This window comes from Coccinella septempunctata, chromosome 4, assembly GCF_907165205.1.
Source record: "Coccinella septempunctata chromosome 4, icCocSept1.1, whole genome shotgun sequence".
Classification (NCBI taxonomy): domain Eukaryota; kingdom Metazoa; phylum Arthropoda; class Insecta; order Coleoptera; family Coccinellidae; genus Coccinella; species Coccinella septempunctata.
The window spans coordinates 10,271,781-10,292,672 of record NC_058192.1 but is presented as its reverse complement, the minus strand read 5'-3'; the positions used below and the strand labels follow the sequence as shown (position 1 = coordinate 10,292,672).

At 33.2% G+C, this 20,892-nt stretch overlaps 4 protein-coding genes across 4 annotated transcripts; 2 read left to right on the top strand and 2 right to left on the bottom strand.

The window, feature by feature from the left end:
* Positions 1-137: 137 nt before the first annotated feature.
* Positions 138-6,559, top strand: LOC123311846 (folliculin-interacting protein 2). The gene is made up of 11 exons (XM_044895938.1): positions 138-433; positions 806-1,010; positions 1,537-1,665; positions 1,744-1,912; positions 2,162-2,323; positions 2,379-2,556; positions 2,724-3,263; positions 3,640-5,211; positions 5,483-5,707; positions 6,037-6,175; positions 6,234-6,559. Exons 1-11 carry the CDS (start codon positions 369-371, stop codon positions 6,438-6,440), a joined length of 3,591 nt encoding a protein of 1,196 aa, XP_044751873.1. The 5' UTR covers positions 138-368; the 3' UTR covers positions 6,441-6,559.
* Positions 6,560-6,777: 218 nt separating this feature from the next.
* On the bottom strand, positions 6,778-8,039 carry LOC123311030 (ATP synthase subunit delta, mitochondrial). Its single transcript, XM_044894780.1, has 5 exons — positions 7,878-8,039; positions 7,622-7,731; positions 7,339-7,536; positions 7,108-7,212; positions 6,778-7,025 (listed from the first exon to the last, which is right to left on the bottom strand). Exons 2-5 carry the CDS (start codon positions 7,727-7,729, stop codon positions 6,963-6,965), a joined length of 474 nt encoding a protein of 157 aa, XP_044750715.1. The 5' UTR covers positions 7,730-7,731; positions 7,878-8,039; the 3' UTR covers positions 6,778-6,962.
* A 186-nt stretch (positions 8,040-8,225) lies between these two features.
* Positions 8,226-13,768, top strand: LOC123311028 (ubiquitin-protein ligase E3C). The gene is made up of 15 exons (XM_044894778.1): positions 8,226-8,268; positions 8,326-8,456; positions 8,533-8,718; positions 8,897-9,101; positions 9,190-9,504; positions 9,681-9,969; positions 10,394-10,578; positions 10,633-10,751; positions 10,968-11,172; positions 11,226-11,462; positions 11,516-11,760; positions 11,970-12,176; positions 12,235-12,490; positions 12,624-12,754; positions 13,160-13,768. The coding sequence occupies exons 1-15, from the start codon at positions 8,265-8,267 to the stop codon at positions 13,322-13,324; spliced, it is 2,880 nt and encodes a 959-aa protein (XP_044750713.1). The 5' UTR covers positions 8,226-8,264; the 3' UTR covers positions 13,325-13,768.
* LOC123311029 (organic cation transporter protein) lies at positions 13,358-19,131 on the bottom strand. Its single transcript, XM_044894779.1, has 11 exons — positions 18,549-19,131; positions 17,193-17,396; positions 16,200-16,443; positions 15,905-16,011; positions 15,692-15,846; positions 15,445-15,613; positions 15,245-15,389; positions 15,093-15,187; positions 14,726-14,940; positions 13,949-14,130; positions 13,358-13,895 (listed from the first exon to the last, which is right to left on the bottom strand). The coding sequence occupies exons 2-11, from the start codon at positions 17,333-17,335 to the stop codon at positions 13,761-13,763; spliced, it is 1,590 nt and encodes a 529-aa protein (XP_044750714.1). The 5' UTR covers positions 17,336-17,396; positions 18,549-19,131; the 3' UTR covers positions 13,358-13,760.
* Positions 19,132-20,892: the final 1,761 nt, after the last annotated feature.

The window sequence follows — 20,892 nt, the reverse complement described above, 5'->3', positions numbered from 1 at the left end:
AATAGGACTCCTGAATTTCTGACGTATCTATCGCAAACGACGCAAACGGATAGGTGCATCAACAAATGCAACAACGTTAATTTGGGAATTTAAGAAGGTATATACGATAGACAAAAAGCGTCATTAAGTCATCACATCAATGGCGAATGCGTCAACTCAACTTACTCAACTAAAGTCAGAAGCCACCCACCCACTAACCTACATGTTTTGCGTCTCACTCTTTCGAATCGTAATCGTATCATATGACTATGCCGCACGTGACTTTCTATTTACTAGACGAGTTGTGTGTATGACATATTTTCTGGCAACAAGCGAAACGGTCTCGTGCCTGTGGTAGATGAATATATTAACAGAGGGGGCTCAATGATATGGCCCTATTCAACAAACTGTTCTCACCTCGAAAAAATAATCCTAGTAATCAAGATAATGTCAGGTTAGTCATTTGTTATAGCTTATACCACAAAATTATCTTTTTAACTAAGTAATCTGGGCAAATTGTACTTTACTGTTATGGTAAAACCTTCGTTATTGGAGCTGTAAAATATACTTGAATTTTTTATAATCATTCACAGCGAGTACAAACACAATTCCATAAACTAGCCTTCGAAATATTAATTGTTCTTTATCATGTCAAGTCTTAGAGCTTATCACAAATGAATAGTAATTAATAAATTTTTGAATTTCATTATCATTAAGTCTGGGGCTTAATATCAGAGCATAGTACAATTTTTTTTTTATTAGAGATGGAAAAATTATGAATTCAAAGTATTTAACTATGTGGAATAATGTGTGACATATATTTTAGTGGAAAACATTTTGGCTTCACAAAAGAACAAGTCAGAGTGGTTTTGTTCAGAGAATGTGATTTTCGAGGAAGGAAGTTATTGTTTGATTCCACAGCTGTCAAGAAAATACAAATCAATTCCTCTTTGGGAACAGGGGACAGCAGCTCAGACGAAAAAGATCAGTTTGGCTCGTTTGCAGAAATATCAAATGGATTTGGATATATGGTGAGTTCTGAGAAATATACGATTTCAATTAGAGTCCTTTAAATCTCATTTGCAAAACATAACAACAGTAAAATATAATATTCTCATATTATGAGAATAGAATGAAATTCTGATTGTTAATTATTTTGTTATAATAAAAAAAGCAAGCCTTCTAGAAATGAGAGCCAGAATGATGAGACATTACATAGTTCATTGTCATTATTCTGCACATTGCATTTATATCAAGATATTTCAAATCCTAAACTATCAATTGGTTTTTATTGCATGTGGATTTATTTTTAGCACATAACTGACCATACTTTCCTCCTATCTAATTATACTCACATTTCTGCTTAGAAATTTATTTTTAACTAAGGTTCAAGTTGATGCATTGCAAAATTTTGTTTCCCCTCTTTTGTGGAGTGGTTCTATTGAACTCTCATTCGGAAGTTAAAAAAAGTTAATGTGTTATTCAATATGTAAAAGCTTGTTAATTACATAGATTTTTCATTATTAATTTCTCAGTTGAGTTAAAAAATGTTTGCAGTATATCAAGCCACCGACCGATTCCAGTCATTTAGCAGAAATGATATTTGGATTGGTAGCTATGAGCTATCGAGGTTCCTATTTCAAAATACATAATTTGGAGTCTCCATCTCGATTGATGCTCACACAGGTGAATATAGAAATATAGATTTTAATAATTTCTCGTAAGGTAACAAACTGAAATTCAAAACTTTCCATGGATTTATAGGTTTTTCCTAGCCCCAAATATGTACACAGGAGGAAAAGTTCTGCATCAAGTCATGGTAATGCAGGGCTATCGAACCAGAGTCTAGAACAGTCTCTGTGTTTGGATGATTCTGGAACAAGTATCAGTGATTATTTATCAGTTCATAGTACAGCTTCAGACACATTTTTAAGTAAGTTGATCAATTTCTGCTTATTGTTTACCTATTTTTGACGGAATTAAATACATACCTGCATTACATTGTTTGACTGATAATGGTAAACTACTTCTGGTATTGTGTTTTTGGCGTCCATAGTCTATGTGACTGAAATATCCTTTTGTTTATTATTCCCAATAATAATGTCCTTTCAAATGTTTCACTATTTGTAGTATGAGAAATTGACTATGGGCATAATAAACCCATGGGTATTTTCAATTTCAGTATGTAAACCAAGCATTCCTCTAGAGGTTCCCCAAAAATTTTCTGGATCAAGCTCAAGTGTTGTTTGCGATTCAGGAGTGTATGGGGATCGTTCATGTAGCAGCTTTGATGGAAGTAGGCAATTCAGCATGATTCCCTTCTGGGAGTCGATGCCAGTGAAAGGTGGTAGTTCATACTGATATTGAATACTACAATTTTTACACAATTTTCAACGCAGGCAGTGCAACATCATTTTCAAATAGTACCTTGTACAAGAGATGGTTGCGAAGTTCTTCTTTGGAATACTCTGTTAATTCATCAAATAGTTCTATGGAGGAAACTTTCACTAAATCTCATCAGAGAACAAGTAAATTGGGGCTTGCATTTATTATTCATCTTACTAATGGACAAGAAGAGTAGGTATTAATATTGACATTGTACATTTAATGCTTACTTTACTTGCATACTAGAATATGAGCTGGTTTTCCCATTTTTGTCCCACAATGATTCATTACATGTGAATGTTGTGTGCATTGCAGAATTTTTTGAGTGGAACCAAGTATGGCAGTTTCTAATATTTCAGGTCCCAAATTCAGTTTTTTATGGAACATATTGCTCTTCTTGAGTCAATGCTTTGGAGAGCTAGGCAGGCTACGGAAATAGCATACCTGAAACCAGCTAATTTCTTATCAGTACTCATGAAAATGGTGAATCTCTCTTCTGTTTGGCTGACTAATTTATTATCAAGTCCTCTGTTACCGTTAAACTTGTGGACTATGTTGTGTAATAAAAGTGATAATAATTTTGACTGTGATAATAATAACAGTATTAAGTGTGATGTGTATAATAGTAAAGAAACATTGAATTCTTTGAGGTCGATTCTGAATAATTCAAATGGTGGACTGTTTAATAGTTTTAATGGTGATAATGTGAACTTGCTCTCTGATAACCAAAGTGAAAGATATGAATTTAGTTTTCTGAATATCACCAAGATGATTAAAAATGAGTGGGACTATTTCAACTCCAAGCTGTTTGGACATTGTACTGGCAATAATTTGGCTGAAAACTTCGTGCAAGAATTTTGTGAACTGCTAGAGGCTATCGATATCAAAGACACTAATTTGTGAGTATAAATTAACTAAATCCCATGTATATAAAGGGCGTTTTTGAGAACTGGTCAAAATTATTTAGATAGACTCGAAACATACTAAATTGAACCATTTTTAACAATGACAGTTCATCTGTTTCATTTTCCCGCACTTTAAATTTAATGAAATTACATTGAACTTCAACGATGATAACTCATCCATCTTGAATATTTTATACAGGCTATTATTGATTGATTATCTGATTAATTTTTTATTTATGAGCTCTACCTTTTCTCAAAAGAAGACTACCTTTTGAAACACCCTGTATTTTTCTCCATAGATCTATGTGGTGAAATATAGTTACCCATATATTATCCATGTTTCATCAAAATCATAGGAGTTTTTTTTTAGCTTCATGAGTACTTTACTCACTGCTGTATTAACCCATCATCTTGGTTGGGTCGCTACATGTTTACCACAAGAAAAGGATGATCAAATATTCTTCAATTTTGACCTAACTTTCAATCCACTGTGGGGTCAACTTTGTGATCTTTATGGAGCTGTGGGACATCCTACAAAAATGGCTCAAACCATAATTATGGGCGAAAAGAAGAAAGATGTTATAGCAAAGATTATAAATTGCCTGACTTATTTCATTCGTTGTTCAGAGTTAGAACGGAAAAATTCAATCAGATCTACAATTGATATTGATAATAAAACTGCCGATTATATTTGCCATAAGAATTCGTGTATACCAAAGGAAAATTTCAAAAAATACAAAGATCATTTGAGAGAAATGTTGGACTCGAATAAATCTAAGAATAATATAAATAATAATGAATTCTCAAGTTCTCGAAATTTTCCTGAAAAGTTTGAGAATAGACTTAGGAAAGGTTTATGTAAATCGAAAAAAACGCAGTATAATTTGAGAAACCTGGATGAAGAATGTGTAGAAAACAAAATATTTGAAACGACAAATTCAAAATTGCGTGAAAATTCTAAGTGTATGAACCTTAAGGAGATGGATAATTTGGTTGAGACATACCCTTTCAATTCGCTCATGACCAATTGTGATATGAAAATTGAAGTTGAGAAGGAAAATGTAGTATTTGTATTGGGGGATAATGAAGAGTTAGTGAATATAAAAAAAGGAGAAAGTAGTCGAAAAAAAATGAAAATTTCTAAGGAAGACAAAATAAAAAGTGATAAGACTGTTGAAAAATCGGATTCTATGAAAAAAAATTCGGTTCCCAATTTTTTGGAATCTATTTTCAAGAAGTATGAGACTTTTGAAGAAGAGTTTTCTAAAAGTATCTTCAAAGATGAAGATTTTATAAAATATGAGACTGATACCTCCATAAAACCAAGTACAAGTTGGGCTTCTCTTCAACAAGCAGAAGAAGAGGATATTGCTAGAGAGGCTGAAGCGAAACTGAATATTGAAAATTATCCAGTTTCGCCTTTGGAGAAACCTTTTGTTAGATCTCGAAGTATGCCTCCCGAATCAAAAGGTGAAACGGTAAAGGATGAAGTAAAGGCAAAATATCGATATTCTGGTGTCAAGTTCAGTCTCCATCAGTATCCCCAGGTTGTTACTAACTACATGAGAAGTAAAAATTTAGAAATGTCCAATTTATCTTTCTCCGAAATAACAAAGAGGTTCGATCAGATATCTTTAGAAAATGAAGAAGACTATTCTGATTATCCACAGTATGAAATAAATTCGGATGAAATGGAAGCCCTGCAGACTCCTTCAAATGCTTCTGAATTAGAATTCACAAGTGAAATAACTGTAGATATGTCTAAGCATCGTCATGCCAGGGAATCAAGTGAAAAACCGGTGCCAATGAAGACTCACATTCCAAATGATTATAAGGGGGTAGATAAGGATTGGATTGTTGAAGACGATTGCTTCAGTAAATGTAAAGAAATGCCTACTGAGGATATCTCAAAAATGAGAATAATTTATTTTCCAATGCCGAAGTGAGTTAATTTATATTTATCATTTTTGGAGCTGATTCACACTGAACATATTGAATTACGCTTAGTTCCAGGAAATTATGTTGAAATTTAATGCTCCATTTGATTTAAGTTTCAATCTTTCATTATTTCCTTCAAAAATTGCAGTTTTACATTTTAATGGAGTCCTGCAACTAGGCAATATAAATTAGCCATTGCAAATACAACTACAATGTTTCAAATTTGAATGCGTGTGAACTTTTTTCAAATTCATAATTCAAATCGAACATTTTAGGTCCGAAATATCCTCTACTGTGAAGGAATCCATTCCTTATCCATTGTCATTGATGAGAGGTCTGAATGATAATTACATTCCAGACTTAGTACTTCAGGGAACCTCAGCTCCCAAGAAAGATTGGGAAGCTACATTAAAGAATGAATTGAGTCTTTCCAGTCAACATTGCCTTTTAGATCAGCCCCTGGATGAGGCTGTGGCAATTATTGCAGATACTGATACCTGGTGAGTATTTGATTTTTCTTCAGGTCATTTCAAGATAACAAGAGTCACCACAGTCTTCTGCTCGTTCACAGTTGTCTACACAGCGAAAAAATATGGTAGTAATAATAGCACTTTGTCAATGAACAATGTGACAAGCACTTTCAATACACATTGAACATCTTGAAGCAAATATTTCTTAAATAAATTGATGGGAGGTCAGTGATCTCTATCAATTGCTGAGCAGTGTATTTGTTCAGATTCTTTGTTCATCCATGTTAAACAACAAAGAGCATGAACATTCAAATTAAATAGTTGAAGGGACTTAATCTAATAATTTTATTTTTTAACAGGGAGGTTCATTTAGTATCCAGTCATACATATGTAATCGATAAGAATTCATCTGGGGTGAAGATTGGTATGTCCCAGTTAATAGCTAGTATGTTAGATTCTTTATTGAAGATGTGGAAATTGCAAGTACCACCGCATTTGGTGAGTACTTTAATCTTCAAATTGTTTGAAATTATATCAAACTGAATTATTCTTTTAGTGTATGATGCACATTGAGCAAAGATTACAAGCACTATGTGTTACTTCGAGAGCTGTTGCACAATTGCTACTGGCGACAGAATTCTGCAGCATGGAATTCCTAACCTCAACCCTTCATTTGGAAGTGAATGACGTTCCTCTATTGCTAGCGGTAGCTTCAACATTTTCACCACAAGTTACTCAAAAGTATGGAATAAGTTTCCATTGAATTTTTTACTGGCCTAACTAGAATATGTAGTTACATATCATCACAATTTCATATTAATATAGGTATATATTTGTTTTTTTATTTTAAAGTTTATATTTGAATAAATTCTTGTTTTTGTTTCCACGAGTTTAGGATACCTCGTCAATCGGTCTCCTCAGTTATTTATCAAGGATTCCTGCCAATGTTGGATGTGTTTCAATGAAAACTTGCCACTTCACCTTCTTGTATGGCGAGTTTTGATTGAAATTTGCAAACTTGATATGTCATTTCAGGTAAAATATACGAGAAACTTGACAATTACAAACCAATTATTCATCCAGAAATTCAAAACCAAGTCTGATTTTCAAATCTTTAATTGATACAATTATTGTTGAATTCTGACAGTTGCATTCATGAATAAGATTAAATGCACATATATGGAAGTCAAAAAATTTATTTTTCTTTCACATACACATGACTGTAAAAAAAACTTCCATTTTCGAGCAGTTCACTTGAGACAACTAATTGTGTTGGTTAAAATATTTATTCTGCAGCCTTTACAATTGCCTCTGCTACTTCTACTGCAATGGCTGCTTCAGCCTTCGCCTATAACAAAAATTTGGTATTTTTGAAAATATTTCCTTTTGTAAGAAATTTTTTCAGTCCAATAATTGAATTCAAATCTTACCCTGTCTGTTGATGCTGAATTAAGTTGTGATTGTGCCTTATTAAGAGCATCTTTAGCAGCTGATAAATCTATATTATCAACAGGAGCAGCTTCTTCCGCTATTATCTATAAATTATTATTGCATTGAATGAAATAGAATAGCATGCTAAATAATAGAAAAATATATGAAATCCAATATTTTCAGCAAAACATGTTGAAGGTTCAAGTTTTGCCTGTTCTTATACAACTCACTTGTACAGAGGAATCCTCATTGATGGTTACAGTGCCACTTGATACGAAAACTTTGTTTACGTTTCCGTCATTCTCAAATACACTTACAACACCTGGTTTCAATACAGCTATGGTAGGTACATGTTTAGGCAATATACCAAAAGCCCCAGAAAATGAGGGAACATCTACTTGTTTCACGGCTTTTGAATCATAGAAAACCTGAAAGTGACAGTCCCTGATAAAAAGGCGAACCAATTCAGTTATAATAATAATCAGTTACTCGAACGTGAGAAAGAAAACTCACTCTATTTCCTGCTGCAAATGTGAAACTCATCTCATCAGCATATCCTCTTTTGTATACTTGGTTGAGAGCGCGGTTGCTCAATAATCGTGAAACACTTCTTAAAGCCATTTCTGTTGAAAATTAAAAGAATTAAAATTGTATTTGTAGGTGGAAATGATAATGAATGAAGCCTATTACATAACATGAACTTGCTGAAGTAATGAAAAAACAAGTTTCTCGTAAAAATAAAGATCAATAAGCATTTCCAAGATACTACCTTATTCTAAAAATGGTTTTTTATCGATAATTTGATTTACAAAACAGGAAAGTTGTAAAGATATCAGAATCAAGTCAGGCTGAGGTTAGAGAATCCTAGACTTGACACTTCACTTAATCCGCACGTCGATTACTTAAAACCATAGATCCTAGATCTATCAAAAATAGTTGATTTTTATTTTTATGATTCTTCATTTGACAGTAGTCAAAACTCAAAACTTGTCAAAATAAATGAAAAAAAAAACGTCAAAGTGAAACTACACATCACAGTGATTAAACATTATTAATCAAAGATATTACACCACATTGTCTCTGGTTTTAATTATCATTTTCCCATAAGACTATTTGGTAACCGACTATTTCCCCAAAGCGTCCTGAAAAAATTTAAATGGGTTAGTTTTCGTTAAGTGAAATCCCTTTAATAATGTTAATAATACCCTGTTTTGTAGCTTTCAAATTTTCGTATATATTTGATGGAAACACTAAAACAAAGCCAGAGCAAAATCTTGGAGGGTCCAGTAAAAAAGTTTCTAGAGAAAATTTGCTACAAAAAACTCATGAAGAAAGGAGGAAAAGACAGGTTTGTTCTGATCCACACTCATACAATTTATAAAATTTAAAAAATTTTTCATTTTCTTGTACAATTTGTGTTGAAGGAGTATCGCTTGAAACTTGAAAATGCAGAAATATTACAATCTCATGTAAGGAGCTATTTGGTGCGTAAAACTATAAAACAAAACGAGAGGACTATTTTTGATAATGAACAGAGTAAACTCACCATCCAAGAACTGCTATCCAAGCTATTGTTTTTTTATGATCCAGATCAAGATAATATTCGAATGGTAAGTATATCTGAGCGAATAAATGAAGTAATGGTGGAGTGGTATTACAGAACACTGTTTTGAAATAAAATTTCATTAAACAGCTTACTGAGCTTGTTCCTCCCTTCACTATTATATATTTTTTAATTTTTATGCTCTCTATGTAGGCAGACCTATAACTTTCAACTTAACTTTTTAGATGGAAATGTGTGGACTTTTATTGAATAATTTCAATGAAGTCTCTAAAAGAGTTGTATCTGATAAGGCATTTTGTTGGCTGATAAAAAGGCTTCTTGTGATATGCTTGAAAAATTTAAAAACAAAAGAGTTGAGAACAGCATTATTAGATTTCATCGAAAAATTTACACGGAACCCAGAACTTATCGAGTTTATAATTATGCAAGGTAAATATATCATGATTATTTAATGTTTGCTTTGTTGACAGAAAGCAATGATGTTTTACCTGATTTTAATCTACAAATTATTTTATAGGTTACTTCAAATTCCTGAGATTATCCTTGGATCAAGAACCTGAGGAACTCTTAGCAAAGATATTGCTTCTAATTTATCGTCCTTTCCAGTATATTTATGTACCTATAGAATTGAAAGAAAAAATATGTTCAAATTTTTGTGATGCCTTTCTGAAACCGATTCTTACCAAGAATGTTAAGTGGGATTTGATACCTTACCTTAAAACTAAAAAAGACTTTCCTTTCGATGGAATTCTTAAGCATTTGAACAAAAGCTGTCATGAAGGCAATAATAGTTTATTTTATTGCATTCTGTCATTGGAGCCAGATGACTTTGGTGAGTAAGAAATGCACTTGAACGTTTTTAATATTTTTGAGAATGTATTGAAGCATAGTCCAAAAACTTGAATCTTATCTTTTTGCTAAAAAGCTGCTTATCATGTGAATTCATTAAGTTATGCCTATTTCATAGTTCTTTTGAGGACTTTGTGTCAATCAAATTTCCATTTATAGAACCTACTAAAGATTCAATTGAGGTACTGGCCAAACTGAGTAAGAATGTCCATTGTTTGAAAATGCAGGCTGCCTATGTAGAAGACTCCGATGACGAAGAGGAAATGTTGGATTCTGATGAGCATCTTCTACTTGCCGAATTCATGAAAATCATGAATCAGTCGGATAAGGTCTTGAAATGGACCTCATTTTTCGATCGAAATAATGAGGATTTAGATGTCCTTGCTGCATTCACCCAACTTTGTCATAATTTATTATTAGTTTACAAGGATGCTGTGCGCAAATATTTGTGAGTCTGATTCAAAAACAATTTTGATATATTTCCTTCTTCATAGATTTCAGTGTTATAGGAACATGTTTTTAATAATATGCTGGGTGAGCCTACAATTTGTGGAGTTTCTCAGATATTCAGGTTTAGATTTTCAATAAGCATTCTGAGGAGCATAATAATAAATATATTATATGGACTTACCCTTCATCCATAATATGACCATTCAAACATGCATCATAATTTTAAGATACAGGGTATTTCAAGCAAGGTGTCCAATGGAAGTATCTAGAGAACAAAATTAAGAGAATATTTTAGTTGAATTGATCCGGCAATTCATTATGATCCACAGTTTCAGTTCTCTAGATACTACTAGTGGACACTTTGCGTGAAACATCCTGTATAAAATACAAATTTTATCTGATTTCTTTGCGGTTATTTTCAGATTACTCTATAAGTTAGGACTAAACAGTGTATTTCTAAAAAGGCTTTGGACAGCTCTTGGAAATAGTAGAAATATCGAGAATGATTTGAAGGGATGCTATCTTGTTTCGTGGAGGGATTGCCATACTAGACTTTCAGTGTTTTGTGATATGTTTACTTTTTACACTCAAGCTCTTACCGACAGAGGTGAGTGCTTGTATTATAATGCTGAAAAATAGCTAAATTGATAATTGACTCCAGAGAATTCCGACACCAGTGGAACTTTCAACAAGATTGAATTATATTCAATGTGTAGATTATTGGTCAATGTCTCACTGGATCTTATCGATGTGGCATTTCCAATGTGCAGATCCAGTTCAGTGAGTAGTTTTTTAATACAAATGATATGGAATTTGTCCAATGACTTCATTAGATACTCAAAGTCACATTATTATGAATTCTTTCATTTACAAGTGATTAACAATGTCAAACTGCAACCAGAAATGGAATAGATTTTCATTATTTGTACTTTATCAGAAAATCATTGTGAAAAACCTCATGTGAATGATTCAGTATTCATTTTATTCCACTTACAGGTGGCAGCTACACCTGAAGTTCTCCATTTATATAATTCCTGCCTAAATTGCGTGAAAAAATTGTATATGCTGAATATGAGAAAGGAATTCTGTCGTACAGAATTTTGGACCTCGAAAAAAATCTATATAACGCAGGACATATCACGCAAAAATTATTTATCAAAAACAGTGAAGCCCTTCTATGGTATAATAGCCGATGAAGATGGTAGAAAGGTTGTTTTTCGTCCAAATTCCCCAGTCTATTTTTTTATCTTTCAGAGGATGAACATCTTCCACCCCTCTCTACAATTGAGCAACGTTCACTTGCAATTTTACAAGATCTCCCATTTTTGATCAATTTCAACACCAGAGTTTTGCTCCTGAGGGAACTATGTCGAAATAGTTTAGGCAATGAAATGCAAAGGATGCAAATGGATTTTGCTGTTGATAATGTTATTGTCATTAGGAGAACTCATCTATACGAAGATGCCTTTGAAAAGTTGTCACAACAAAACGGTAAGATGTCCTTGTTTCCTGTTCTTTGAATTTCTAAAAAAAATCTTTTTCAGAGTCTGATTTGAGACACAAGGTTAGAATAAGATTTATCAACAATGTTGGTTTGGAAGAGGCTGGTATTGATGGAGGAGGTTTATTCAAGGAATTCATCAATGAAGTTTTAAAGACGGCTCTCGATCCTAATAGGGGATTTTTCATCATGACTGCTGAAAACACCTTTTATCCAAATCCAAATATTGAAAGAATAATTAAAAACTTCACTGAACATTATTTCTTTATTGGACGTCTAATAGGAAAGGTGAAAATTTTGTAGTTTGCTGCATACGGCTTATTTTTCATCATTCCATTGATTCAATATTATTATACTATACCTTGAGAGTATCTAACAATATGTATGATACATATATACATATTTTTCCTAGATTTTTTCCTGTCTTCCTCTCCTCTGATCTCTTTTTGTGACCAAAAAATATGTAGAACATACTCCATCACTCCAATCTTTTTTAGGCTATATTCGAGAATATACTGGTGGATCTTCCCTTAGCTGAATTCTTTTTAGCTAAACTACTAGTGGATAGAGCACCTGCTCACTATCTACAGTCTTTGGATCCAACACTTTATAAAAATTTGCTTTTCCTACGTGATTATGAGGGTAATGTCACTGATCTAGGTTTAGATTTTTCCACAGTTCACAATGATCTAGGAGAAACCACCGTAAGTAAAATACATGTGTTGATTTTTCTTTAGAACCTAGAAATTTTGAAATTTGTAGGTGATCGAGTTGAAGCCCAACGGTAGAAACATTCCTGTAACTGATGAGAACCGGCTAGAGTATATACAACGGTTTGCTGAACTAAAATTGAACACTCAACTGAAGAGACAATGCGTCGCATTTAGGGAAGGATTGGATAGTGTGGTACCTTTGTTATGGCTCAAATTATTCAATCATAAGGAGCTTCAAGTGATCATCGGAGGAGATAACCAAGAAATCGATCTTATTGATTTGAGATCACACACTACTTATGGAGGTTTGTTTTTCATTTTCAAGTTTTCTTTTCCTTAGGAATTTTATTCTAATTAGTGACTGTTGTCATTGACAATGTCGTTTAACATATTTTACAAACATGTTTTTGGGAAATTAATATTTGGCGTTATTTTTAGGTGAATACACCAGTGATCATGAAACAATTATTTTGTTTTGGAAAGTTGTATATGAGTTTGATGCAACTCAAAGAAAGCAACTGTTGAAGTTTGTTACAAGTTGCTCAAGACCACCTCTCCTAGGATTCAAGGTGAGTTTTCAATATATAAGCCGTCCTAATTCTTATATGCTTTTAATTTCATATTTGTTTATGTTGGTTGCGGTAAAATTAATGTGGGAAATAAATAATTGTTGTGTTACAAAACATAAATGTGGATAGGTATTTTTGCATTTTGCGTCCTGAAGCTAACCATATAATGTTTCAGAAAAATTGTGGGCACGCTTCAATTTTGAATCTATCGATGTGAAATTCCGCACTTGACTCCATTTCATCCCCCACCTTGCATAATTCCAAATGTTGCTCGATCCACTGCCAGCCTCAAACTTCCTCTTCCATCTCCTCTTGAGCTTTTCTTCTTGTATAAATTCCATTACCTCATTGATTTTTGATTCCCCATTCTGGTCATACTCAAAAACATCAATTCATGTATTTTAGGAATTGAATCCACCCTTCTGTATACAATCATCAGGAAATGACCGAATGCCAACTGCTAGTACCTGTTTAAATTTGTTGAAAATTCCTGTAATTCGAGATGAGAACACTTTGAGGCATAAACTTCTGGAAGCAATAGAACAACAGGCTGGTTTCGAATTATCCTAATTCTATTAATCGTATGAAATAATGGTTAACTCATTTGTGTATATAGTTTTTTATTTCAAAACTTCTAATACAAAGATATAGAGTATCAGAAAACTTTTTTAGGATTGTCTAAATCTATTTCAAATATTCCATTCATTGGTAAAATAATTGGGAACTAGGGAACTCAAAATGAGATGAAAGATATATAAAAAATCCTGTTTGAAGTTACAGTATCACAGTTAGTTCTGAAATATACACTTTCGAAACATAGGAACTATCAAAAAATTTGATCAAATTATTGTTCATTGATATAATTTCAATGTTTGAATATATTTTTTTTATTTTGAAAATATAGTGTTTTGAGTTTTCATATAAAATCAGTTTTATACAAAAATTAATAAATTTAGTATTATTTCAGGGTATCACATTATGACGAATTTCTATAATAGAAATAATTTCATATGATTGTTGCTTCTTTGGCAGTTTCTGGTAATTTCCTTCCTAGAGTTTCTGGTAGTTTTAAAGCTAAAAATCCAGCCGTTATGGCAACTGATGCAAATAAAATTGATGGTAAAGATTTCATATAGATACCCTAAAAAAACATTGAGTGGTAAAATATGAAAAAACATACGCTCAGTTAATTACCAAAAGTGGAACGAAAGGTGCAAGTAGTGCCCCTACTCTTGCCACTGTTGAAGCTGAGCCAACTCCTCCACTTCTGACAGCTGTGGGAAGTAATTCAGCAGTGTATACATATGCTATACCAAAAGCACTTGTTATTCCTAATTTCCCTAATAAAAATAGTGACATCGATGCCCAAGCCAAATCTGAAAGAAAAATTTCGTCTCACTACATACATTTTCAAAATATGATAATTCAAAATTCTTCAGTTTCAATCTGTATCCAGATATTTGAGAAATGTAATAATCTACATACATACTGATGAATAAAATTAGAGTGTGCCTGTTATTTCCAACTATATGACATTTTTGGGTTACCTGCACGTTTTCTACTTTTTTCAAAATTTTTTTCCGGGTAATCTCCGGATTGGCGATTTTCAAGAGAGTTTGGTGGGAGTTGGAAGGAGTCCTCTTTAAGGAAGGCTTCAGACTACATTTAATCTTTCCACCATTCTGCCCCACTATTGAAAAATACTTTTCTCGCGGCATATATTAAAAATTGAGTTTTTTTCTTTAAATGAGATGATAACTTATGAGCAGAAAAGTTGGATATTTCCTCATTTGTTTCCGGGCGATCTAAGTTTTTCCTCCGATTAAATCGAATTGAAAAACGAAGTGAATTAAAGTGAAGTGGAGTGGGGGAGGTGAGGTAGAGTAAAGTGAAGAAAATCCGTCCTGCAAGCCGACAGGGCACATCGAGTATGTGAATAAATGATCCTGCAAATACGTATTTGAAAATTACCTGGTGGTATCCAAATTGTCAAGCCGCAAGTCAATCCACAAAGCAGAAGTGAACCAACCAAAGAAAATCTCCTCCCACAATGCCTTATGCTGACCCATGCTAAAGTATAACCTGGTATTTCTATCAAACTCACTAGTGCGAAGTTTAAATATTTATCTCCACTCATGCTGGTTGAGTTTACAGAGAGCCCATAGTATACAAATGCGTTAACAGCCCTAAAAATTATGTGTTAAATTCAGGATACATTATCATGTTGAAAATTTCAGTTTTGGACAACTATCTTAAAAAATTTCCGCATATTATTACTAGTTCCCAGTGGATAAATGGAGTGAAAGTTTAAAAATCTCCCCTCTTACATTTCACTTACCATATGAAATAAATTATCGCGAATCTGATGATCAATTTGTTCGATTCAATCATTTCTTTCACAACAGGGATTATTCTAGTATCATCTTCTATCCCCTGAAATAAATGTATTCATTAATGAAATAAGTGTATTTCAAGTTAACATGATCTTACCGTCAAGGAAGATTCCTCTTTGAATGTGTCTAGTACGAGATCTGATAATATAACTTTATTTTTTTTAGCTACTTTGCAAATTATGTGTTTCGCCTTTCTCCGCTTTTGGTTGGCCAAGAGCCACCTCACCGACTCAGGTATCATCCTAAAAATTTTCAAATGAATGAACATACTTTTAACAAAGCCACTAAATTTTATACCAATAATAAACAAAAAATAAAAGGGCAGGCGCTGATATGATGAGTTGGAGCATTACCCAGTCTCTTGTGAGCCAAGATATTAAAGCTACCAAAGCTTCGCCGATAGCATAAAAATAGTTGAGGACGATTCCTGTGAGCTCCCTCCTTCTCTTTCCAACCATTTCAACCCCTGAAATCATACCTCTCTACGTGTTATGAGCAATACTTCAACCGAGAACAGATTTTATCTTGAGAAGAGTTGACCTACCTATTATAAAAGCTAGAGGATACACTCCAGCTGTGCCCATAGCGTTAACGAAAATCATGATATCAAAAGTAACGTATTCTGGACAGATAGTTTGAGCCATTCCTGATATCCCCATCAACATGATACAAAATATGAATACTAATTTTCTTCCAAACCTAAACAGAAATCAACGTTCTGAATTCTGCAAGTGATGTTTATGTAAACTTCAATTACCTATCTGCTAAAACGCCGAACAGAGCCGATCCAACAATAATACCAGCAAAATGACAAGAGCCAACAAGGGACAATTTCCACTGGTTTTCAATGCAAGTTATCTTCCACTGCAATATATAAACATTGAATGGTTGAATTTCAATTCATTGAAGCAACCATTTGAATGGACAACCCCGTTTAGTGAGGTGTTTTATAAATAAAAAATAAAAAAACTTCCTCAGTATTCTTCGTCTGGATGAAGATGAAGGTGATATGCAGGATTTTAGGGCACAATGTGTTTCAGAATAAAACTTACATCATTCACTATGGTCCGTTCATCGCTGGAGAAAATCCATTCTGAACATTTCTCTGTTGAATTTGTGAAGATAGAAGCAGAGCAGGTCGCATTGGATGGCGTAGTACTTTTAGGTACGTACCTGATACAGGTACTAGGTTTAAAACTATCTTGGTTTGCATTGGTGTCAGGAGGTATGGCCCATTTCATCCATGGAGTGTCATAAGATGTACTATGCAGATCTTCGCATTCTGGTATGTAACACCTGAAATTCGAATCTACTAGTATGAATCGCCCGATAAGGATTTATTGTTTTGAATGGCAGTAACCCTTCAAAATTATCCTACTATTTCTCCCTTGGGGGAGGTGGCCAAAAATGTGCCCTCATAAGGGGTGTTCTTGTGACCAAGCAAGAATTATGAAAATATGTAGTACAACAATAAATTTTGCGTTGAATGAGACAAAGTGCGTTTTTTTCGTTTCCATACCGAAGGACCTCAAAGATTCAAGAGATATTGGATGCTGGGTTTTGATAATATATAGGACATATTGTTTTTATGAAGTCAAAGATTACTTGCGATAAAATAGTGCTATTGCATTCACTTATTCACATGTACTTACGAAATTTCCATCACGAGAGCAGTTTTTTCTAAAAAAATGGAACCCACGTACACGTTGTTTCGTTATGAATTGAAAAACTTAAAGCATAAATAGAATAACTAAATGCGTACTATAATCGAACTATCAGAAACTAATCAAATAAGCCCTCATCATATGAGGCGAAGGATAGGCCATGGATGAGGGCCTGCGGCGCCCTTAGCCCACGATTAGCTACGCCAATGAATTCGGTTTTCAGAGAAAAAGCAGTATACCTACTAAACTTGTCGAAGGTGAGGCTTGCTTCGATAAAACAGTTCTCTTTGCTTAGTTTAACCTAATTTTTTTCGAACTCCCGTTAGAAAAAATATAAATATACGTGTTTTCTGTTGTATTATACTTTCAACTCTTTCTCACCTGTAATTAGGCACGCCAGCCGTGAACACATAGCTCAAACTATTAGCAGCAGCAAATAAGACTGGCAAACACACCAATCCATAAATCGTTATTTGAAATCTGCCGAACTCCCCTATTTCTTCCAGCATATCATCCAAGTCCATGTTTGTACCGCACTCAAATAATCGATTTCTTCGTGTTGTGTTAGATTTCCTTCTTTGTGAACTGAAATCATGTTTATTAACAGATAAGCGAACCTTCTCTCGCCTACAACAAGAAATGGAAATGAGACGATCATCTTACCTGCTACGAGTTAGAGTGTACTTGAGATTCGGGTTATTACGATATATGATAATAATAGATTAGATTCTTTTGTAATTACAAAATTGCATGGAATTAGTATGCACTCATCGGACTAAAAAAATTATCTCGTCAAAATGATTCTAGTAAATATATAGGCTTAGTTTTTCATAACAAAAAAGATTTAAGTTATGCAAAGCATTTATGTCAATAATAAGATATTCATAATGGTTCTCGTTATATGTATTGAGTTCAAGACGCACTTTGTCGATTTCTGTTTGTCTTCAATAGGCCTTCCACTGATCAATCAATACATTTATTTGAGTCATGGAGATTGACGACTGTAGTCGTAATCTCCATGGATATATAATTACAAAAATTTTAAAAATTATTCGAAAATTAAGTTAATTTTACTAGTTACTCTTGTGAGAAACTGAAATACCGAAACCCCATTAGATGATGTGCTTCAAGGGTGTACATACTGAGGAATTTGGAGCCCCCTGAAGATGTTGGAGCTAAACTTTTTTTACATTAATATTTTTAAGCTGGCAATAACAGGAATGTGAACATCATCAAATTCCTAATAATTTGATTTTATTAACTGTTTTTTCTCGCGTTTCATCTCATTTAGTAGGAAATAAAAACTATATAGAAGAGTAGAATTAAAAGTATCCCCTTTATCAGATATGTAACAGAAGTATCTTCGATGTGGAAAATAAGTGGCTTCTTTTTCAATGTATTATTTATTTGCCTCAGGTATTCCAAGTTTTCAACTTTTCTGGGCATATATTTATCTAAAAAGAAGAAATGTTTTGTTTGTTTCAAAATATTACACCGAAAGCAAGCGCATTTATTGGGATATATCATTTATTTTATTTCATATTATTGAATACACAAAGGTATTTGGGTATAAGGAATCTAGTTATTTCCAAACTGGAGCGAAGATGATGAATTCAAAATATTTAGTATTTGTTTCCATTCGATTTTGAATGAAAATTGAAACTTATTTCTTGCGTTCACCATGTACCACAATAATTGTTTAAATTGATTGGAAAACATAGCTACAAAGAGACTTACGGTTCTGTCAACAAAACAAATCAGTCCGAACATTCACCATAGCGGTACTTGGCACAAGTACAACAGATAAATCTCATTCTGAGTGTCACACATTTTATAAAATCTATGCGGTCGCCAAACGTTGGAAAATCAAAACAAATTGCCTCAGCGTTACGTCCAACAATAATTATTGTTCAATTATACGTTCCTCCCCATCATTAGATATTCCAATCAGTGATAAACAAAAATGTTGAGAATTCGATTAGTTGTATTTAACTTGTCGAATATATGGGATTTTCCGCGATAGCGTAGTGAGAAAATCCGACCAGCAGGAGGAGTTAAAATTTGTAGATTAGTCACTAATCAGACATCCATGTGTGGTTTTCTTTTGCGAGCGTTTTGAACATTTATTATCGAATTAGCGGGACGAACAGAAGATATAGGGTTGTAGATTTCTGTTACGTATTAGCACGTTTCCCGAGCACAAAATATAATATTCAATGGTAATTGCTAATGATTTCCTGACATAACGATATAAGGCCTTGATTTGACTTGCAATAAAGAGCATAAATTCATTGTTATTATTCAGAACGGTAGACGGTTAAAAAATCCAGAATGAGGCTCATCCATGCATCAGTTAACACTAAGGGTATGATGCTGAATAAGGTCAGTTGTGTTAAAAAAAATCATCCGAAAGCAAAAGTGGTGACATTTTTCGAAACAGATGCAAACGGGAGGACCCTTTAACAAATACAAGTCTTCGCTGCAGTGAAAACGGTGCAAAATTTGCGCCAGTCTCATCATTTCCAAATATTCCAACTTTTCCTACATAGGTACATATATTTCAAATACAAATGGCAAAAAAAATTATGACTTGAGCGATCCTCTGTAACTAGACTTGTATGTTATGAGAGGCGTCTGTCATTCCATAACAGATTTATAAGTTTGAAGCAAAAAAGTATAATATAATGCGAAATTGAAATATTTACTTTCCTGTGATTTTTGAGCTTTTCAACTGGTGTTATGCTGTAGCACCAATTTACTCATCCAAATCTTCTAGAATGCATTGTTTCTATAGAAACTTTATGAAAACATTATTATCCTACATACACAATCCCTGAATTAAATTAAATATGGTTCATATCTTCCTATAAGAGGTTGATTTATTCGAACAGTAGTCAATGTTGATCGGTATGTATAGGGAAACTGGCAAAATGACAGCGATAATTTTGAATGAAATTGGTGGAATCTTAAATGAAAAAAAAAGGTTAGAAATTGTCTCTATATATGTACCATTAGTTTCTAAGCCAGTCGACACTGAAGAATTTTTACTAATTTGAAAAATGGTTTTTTAGTTTTTTACCATAATACCTTTCCATGATTATGTTGGATAATTTTTTCGATATCATATTTTTATATACCTACCTTAAAATATCATCATATTGATTATTCACTTCAAGATTTTGCTAAACGAATAAAGTGCAATCCAGTGACCCACTTACGTAAAACACCCACTGTACCTACATAAATTTTGAAGACACACTCATACATATTATTCAAAACTTAAATAAAGTCCATAAACTATTGATACTGCAACTAATTGAATGGCCATTAGGCTAAACACGCCTAATGTTGCTAGTTTCGTGATGTGGAAAACACAAAAATTTATAATAATGATAATTTTGACTGTAGAAACAAGAAAATTGAGTTGTAGGAGTTTTTTGTTGAGAAATAAGAATACTTATATAACCGGAATCTTCCCGGTTTCCCGGTGGTCCCATCCGCCCCTGTTCGACTGATTTTGTAGCATTTAAAATCTAGGTCTGGAACCTAAAAATAAATGTTGCGATGATGACAATATCCGAAAAAAGAATCTCACGATGCCACATTCCTGAGATTTTTTTATCGAGTGAAGTCCTGTTGTATTGGATTAGCTAACAAAATTCAACTGCCAAGAAGAGAGAACTTGAGTCAAGCAAAAAACAATGAGAAAACAACGCTAGGGAACCAACTACTCCATTTCCAAAAACTGCCTTATTTGATTGTATTGAAACAATATAATTCACCACTATTTGGATTATGTGATTATATTATATTTATTATGGTTTAAATCCATGTGTTGAAAAAAAAGTGGTTTCACCTGGAAATTAATGTCCTATACACACCAACAATAATAAATTGAAATCTAAGCGATAAATTTGGAAGTCACTTGACCTCGTCCTTTTATCTTACTATAAAATGGTCCATTTTTATCAAAACGTATATAGGATGAAGAGGCTTTGTTTTGTGAATATAATATTTTTATTTCGACCAGTAAACATTGCTTTAAGAATAAAAATCAGAAACAATTTAGCATGATTTTTCA

Excerpts from the sequence above, each read along its gene's own strand:
- LOC123311846 (XM_044895938.1), top strand. The coding sequence starts at position 369 with ATGGCCCTATTCAACAAACTGTTCTCACCTCGAAAAAATAATCCTAGT. Across the intron at positions 434-805 it reads AGTAATCAAGATAATGTCAG|TGGAAAACATTTTGGCTTCA; the intron begins GTTAGTCATTTG and ends CATATATTTTAG. Across the intron at positions 1,666-1,743 it reads CTCGATTGATGCTCACACAG|GTTTTTCCTAGCCCCAAATA; the intron begins GTGAATATAGAA and ends ATGGATTTATAG.
- LOC123311030 (XM_044894780.1), bottom strand. The coding sequence starts at position 7,729 with ATGGCTTTAAGAAGTGTTTCACGATTATTGAGCAACCGCGCTCTCAAC. Across the intron at positions 7,537-7,621 it reads CATTTGCAGCAGGAAATAGA|GTTTTCTATGATTCAAAAGC; the intron begins GTGAGTTTTCTT and ends TGTCACTTTCAG. Across the intron at positions 7,213-7,338 it reads ATGAGGATTCCTCTGTACAA|ATAATAGCGGAAGAAGCTGC; the intron begins GTGAGTTGTATA and ends AATAATTTATAG.
- LOC123311028 (XM_044894778.1), top strand. Across the intron at positions 8,719-8,896 it reads ATCAAGATAATATTCGAATG|ATGGAAATGTGTGGACTTTT; the intron begins GTAAGTATATCT and ends TTAACTTTTTAG. Across the intron at positions 12,177-12,234 it reads ATGATCTAGGAGAAACCACC|GTGATCGAGTTGAAGCCCAA; the intron begins GTAAGTAAAATA and ends TGAAATTTGTAG.
- LOC123311029 (XM_044894779.1), bottom strand. The coding sequence starts at position 17,335 with ATGGACTTGGATGATATGCTGGAAGAAATAGGGGAGTTCGGCAGATTT. Across the intron at positions 16,444-17,192 it reads GCTGGCGTGCCTAATTACAG|GTGTTACATACCAGAATGCG; the intron begins GTGAGAAAGAGT and ends TTCGAATTTCAG. Across the intron at positions 16,012-16,199 it reads AACGGACCATAGTGAATGAT|TGGAAGATAACTTGCATTGA; the intron begins GTAAGTTTTATT and ends TATATATTGCAG.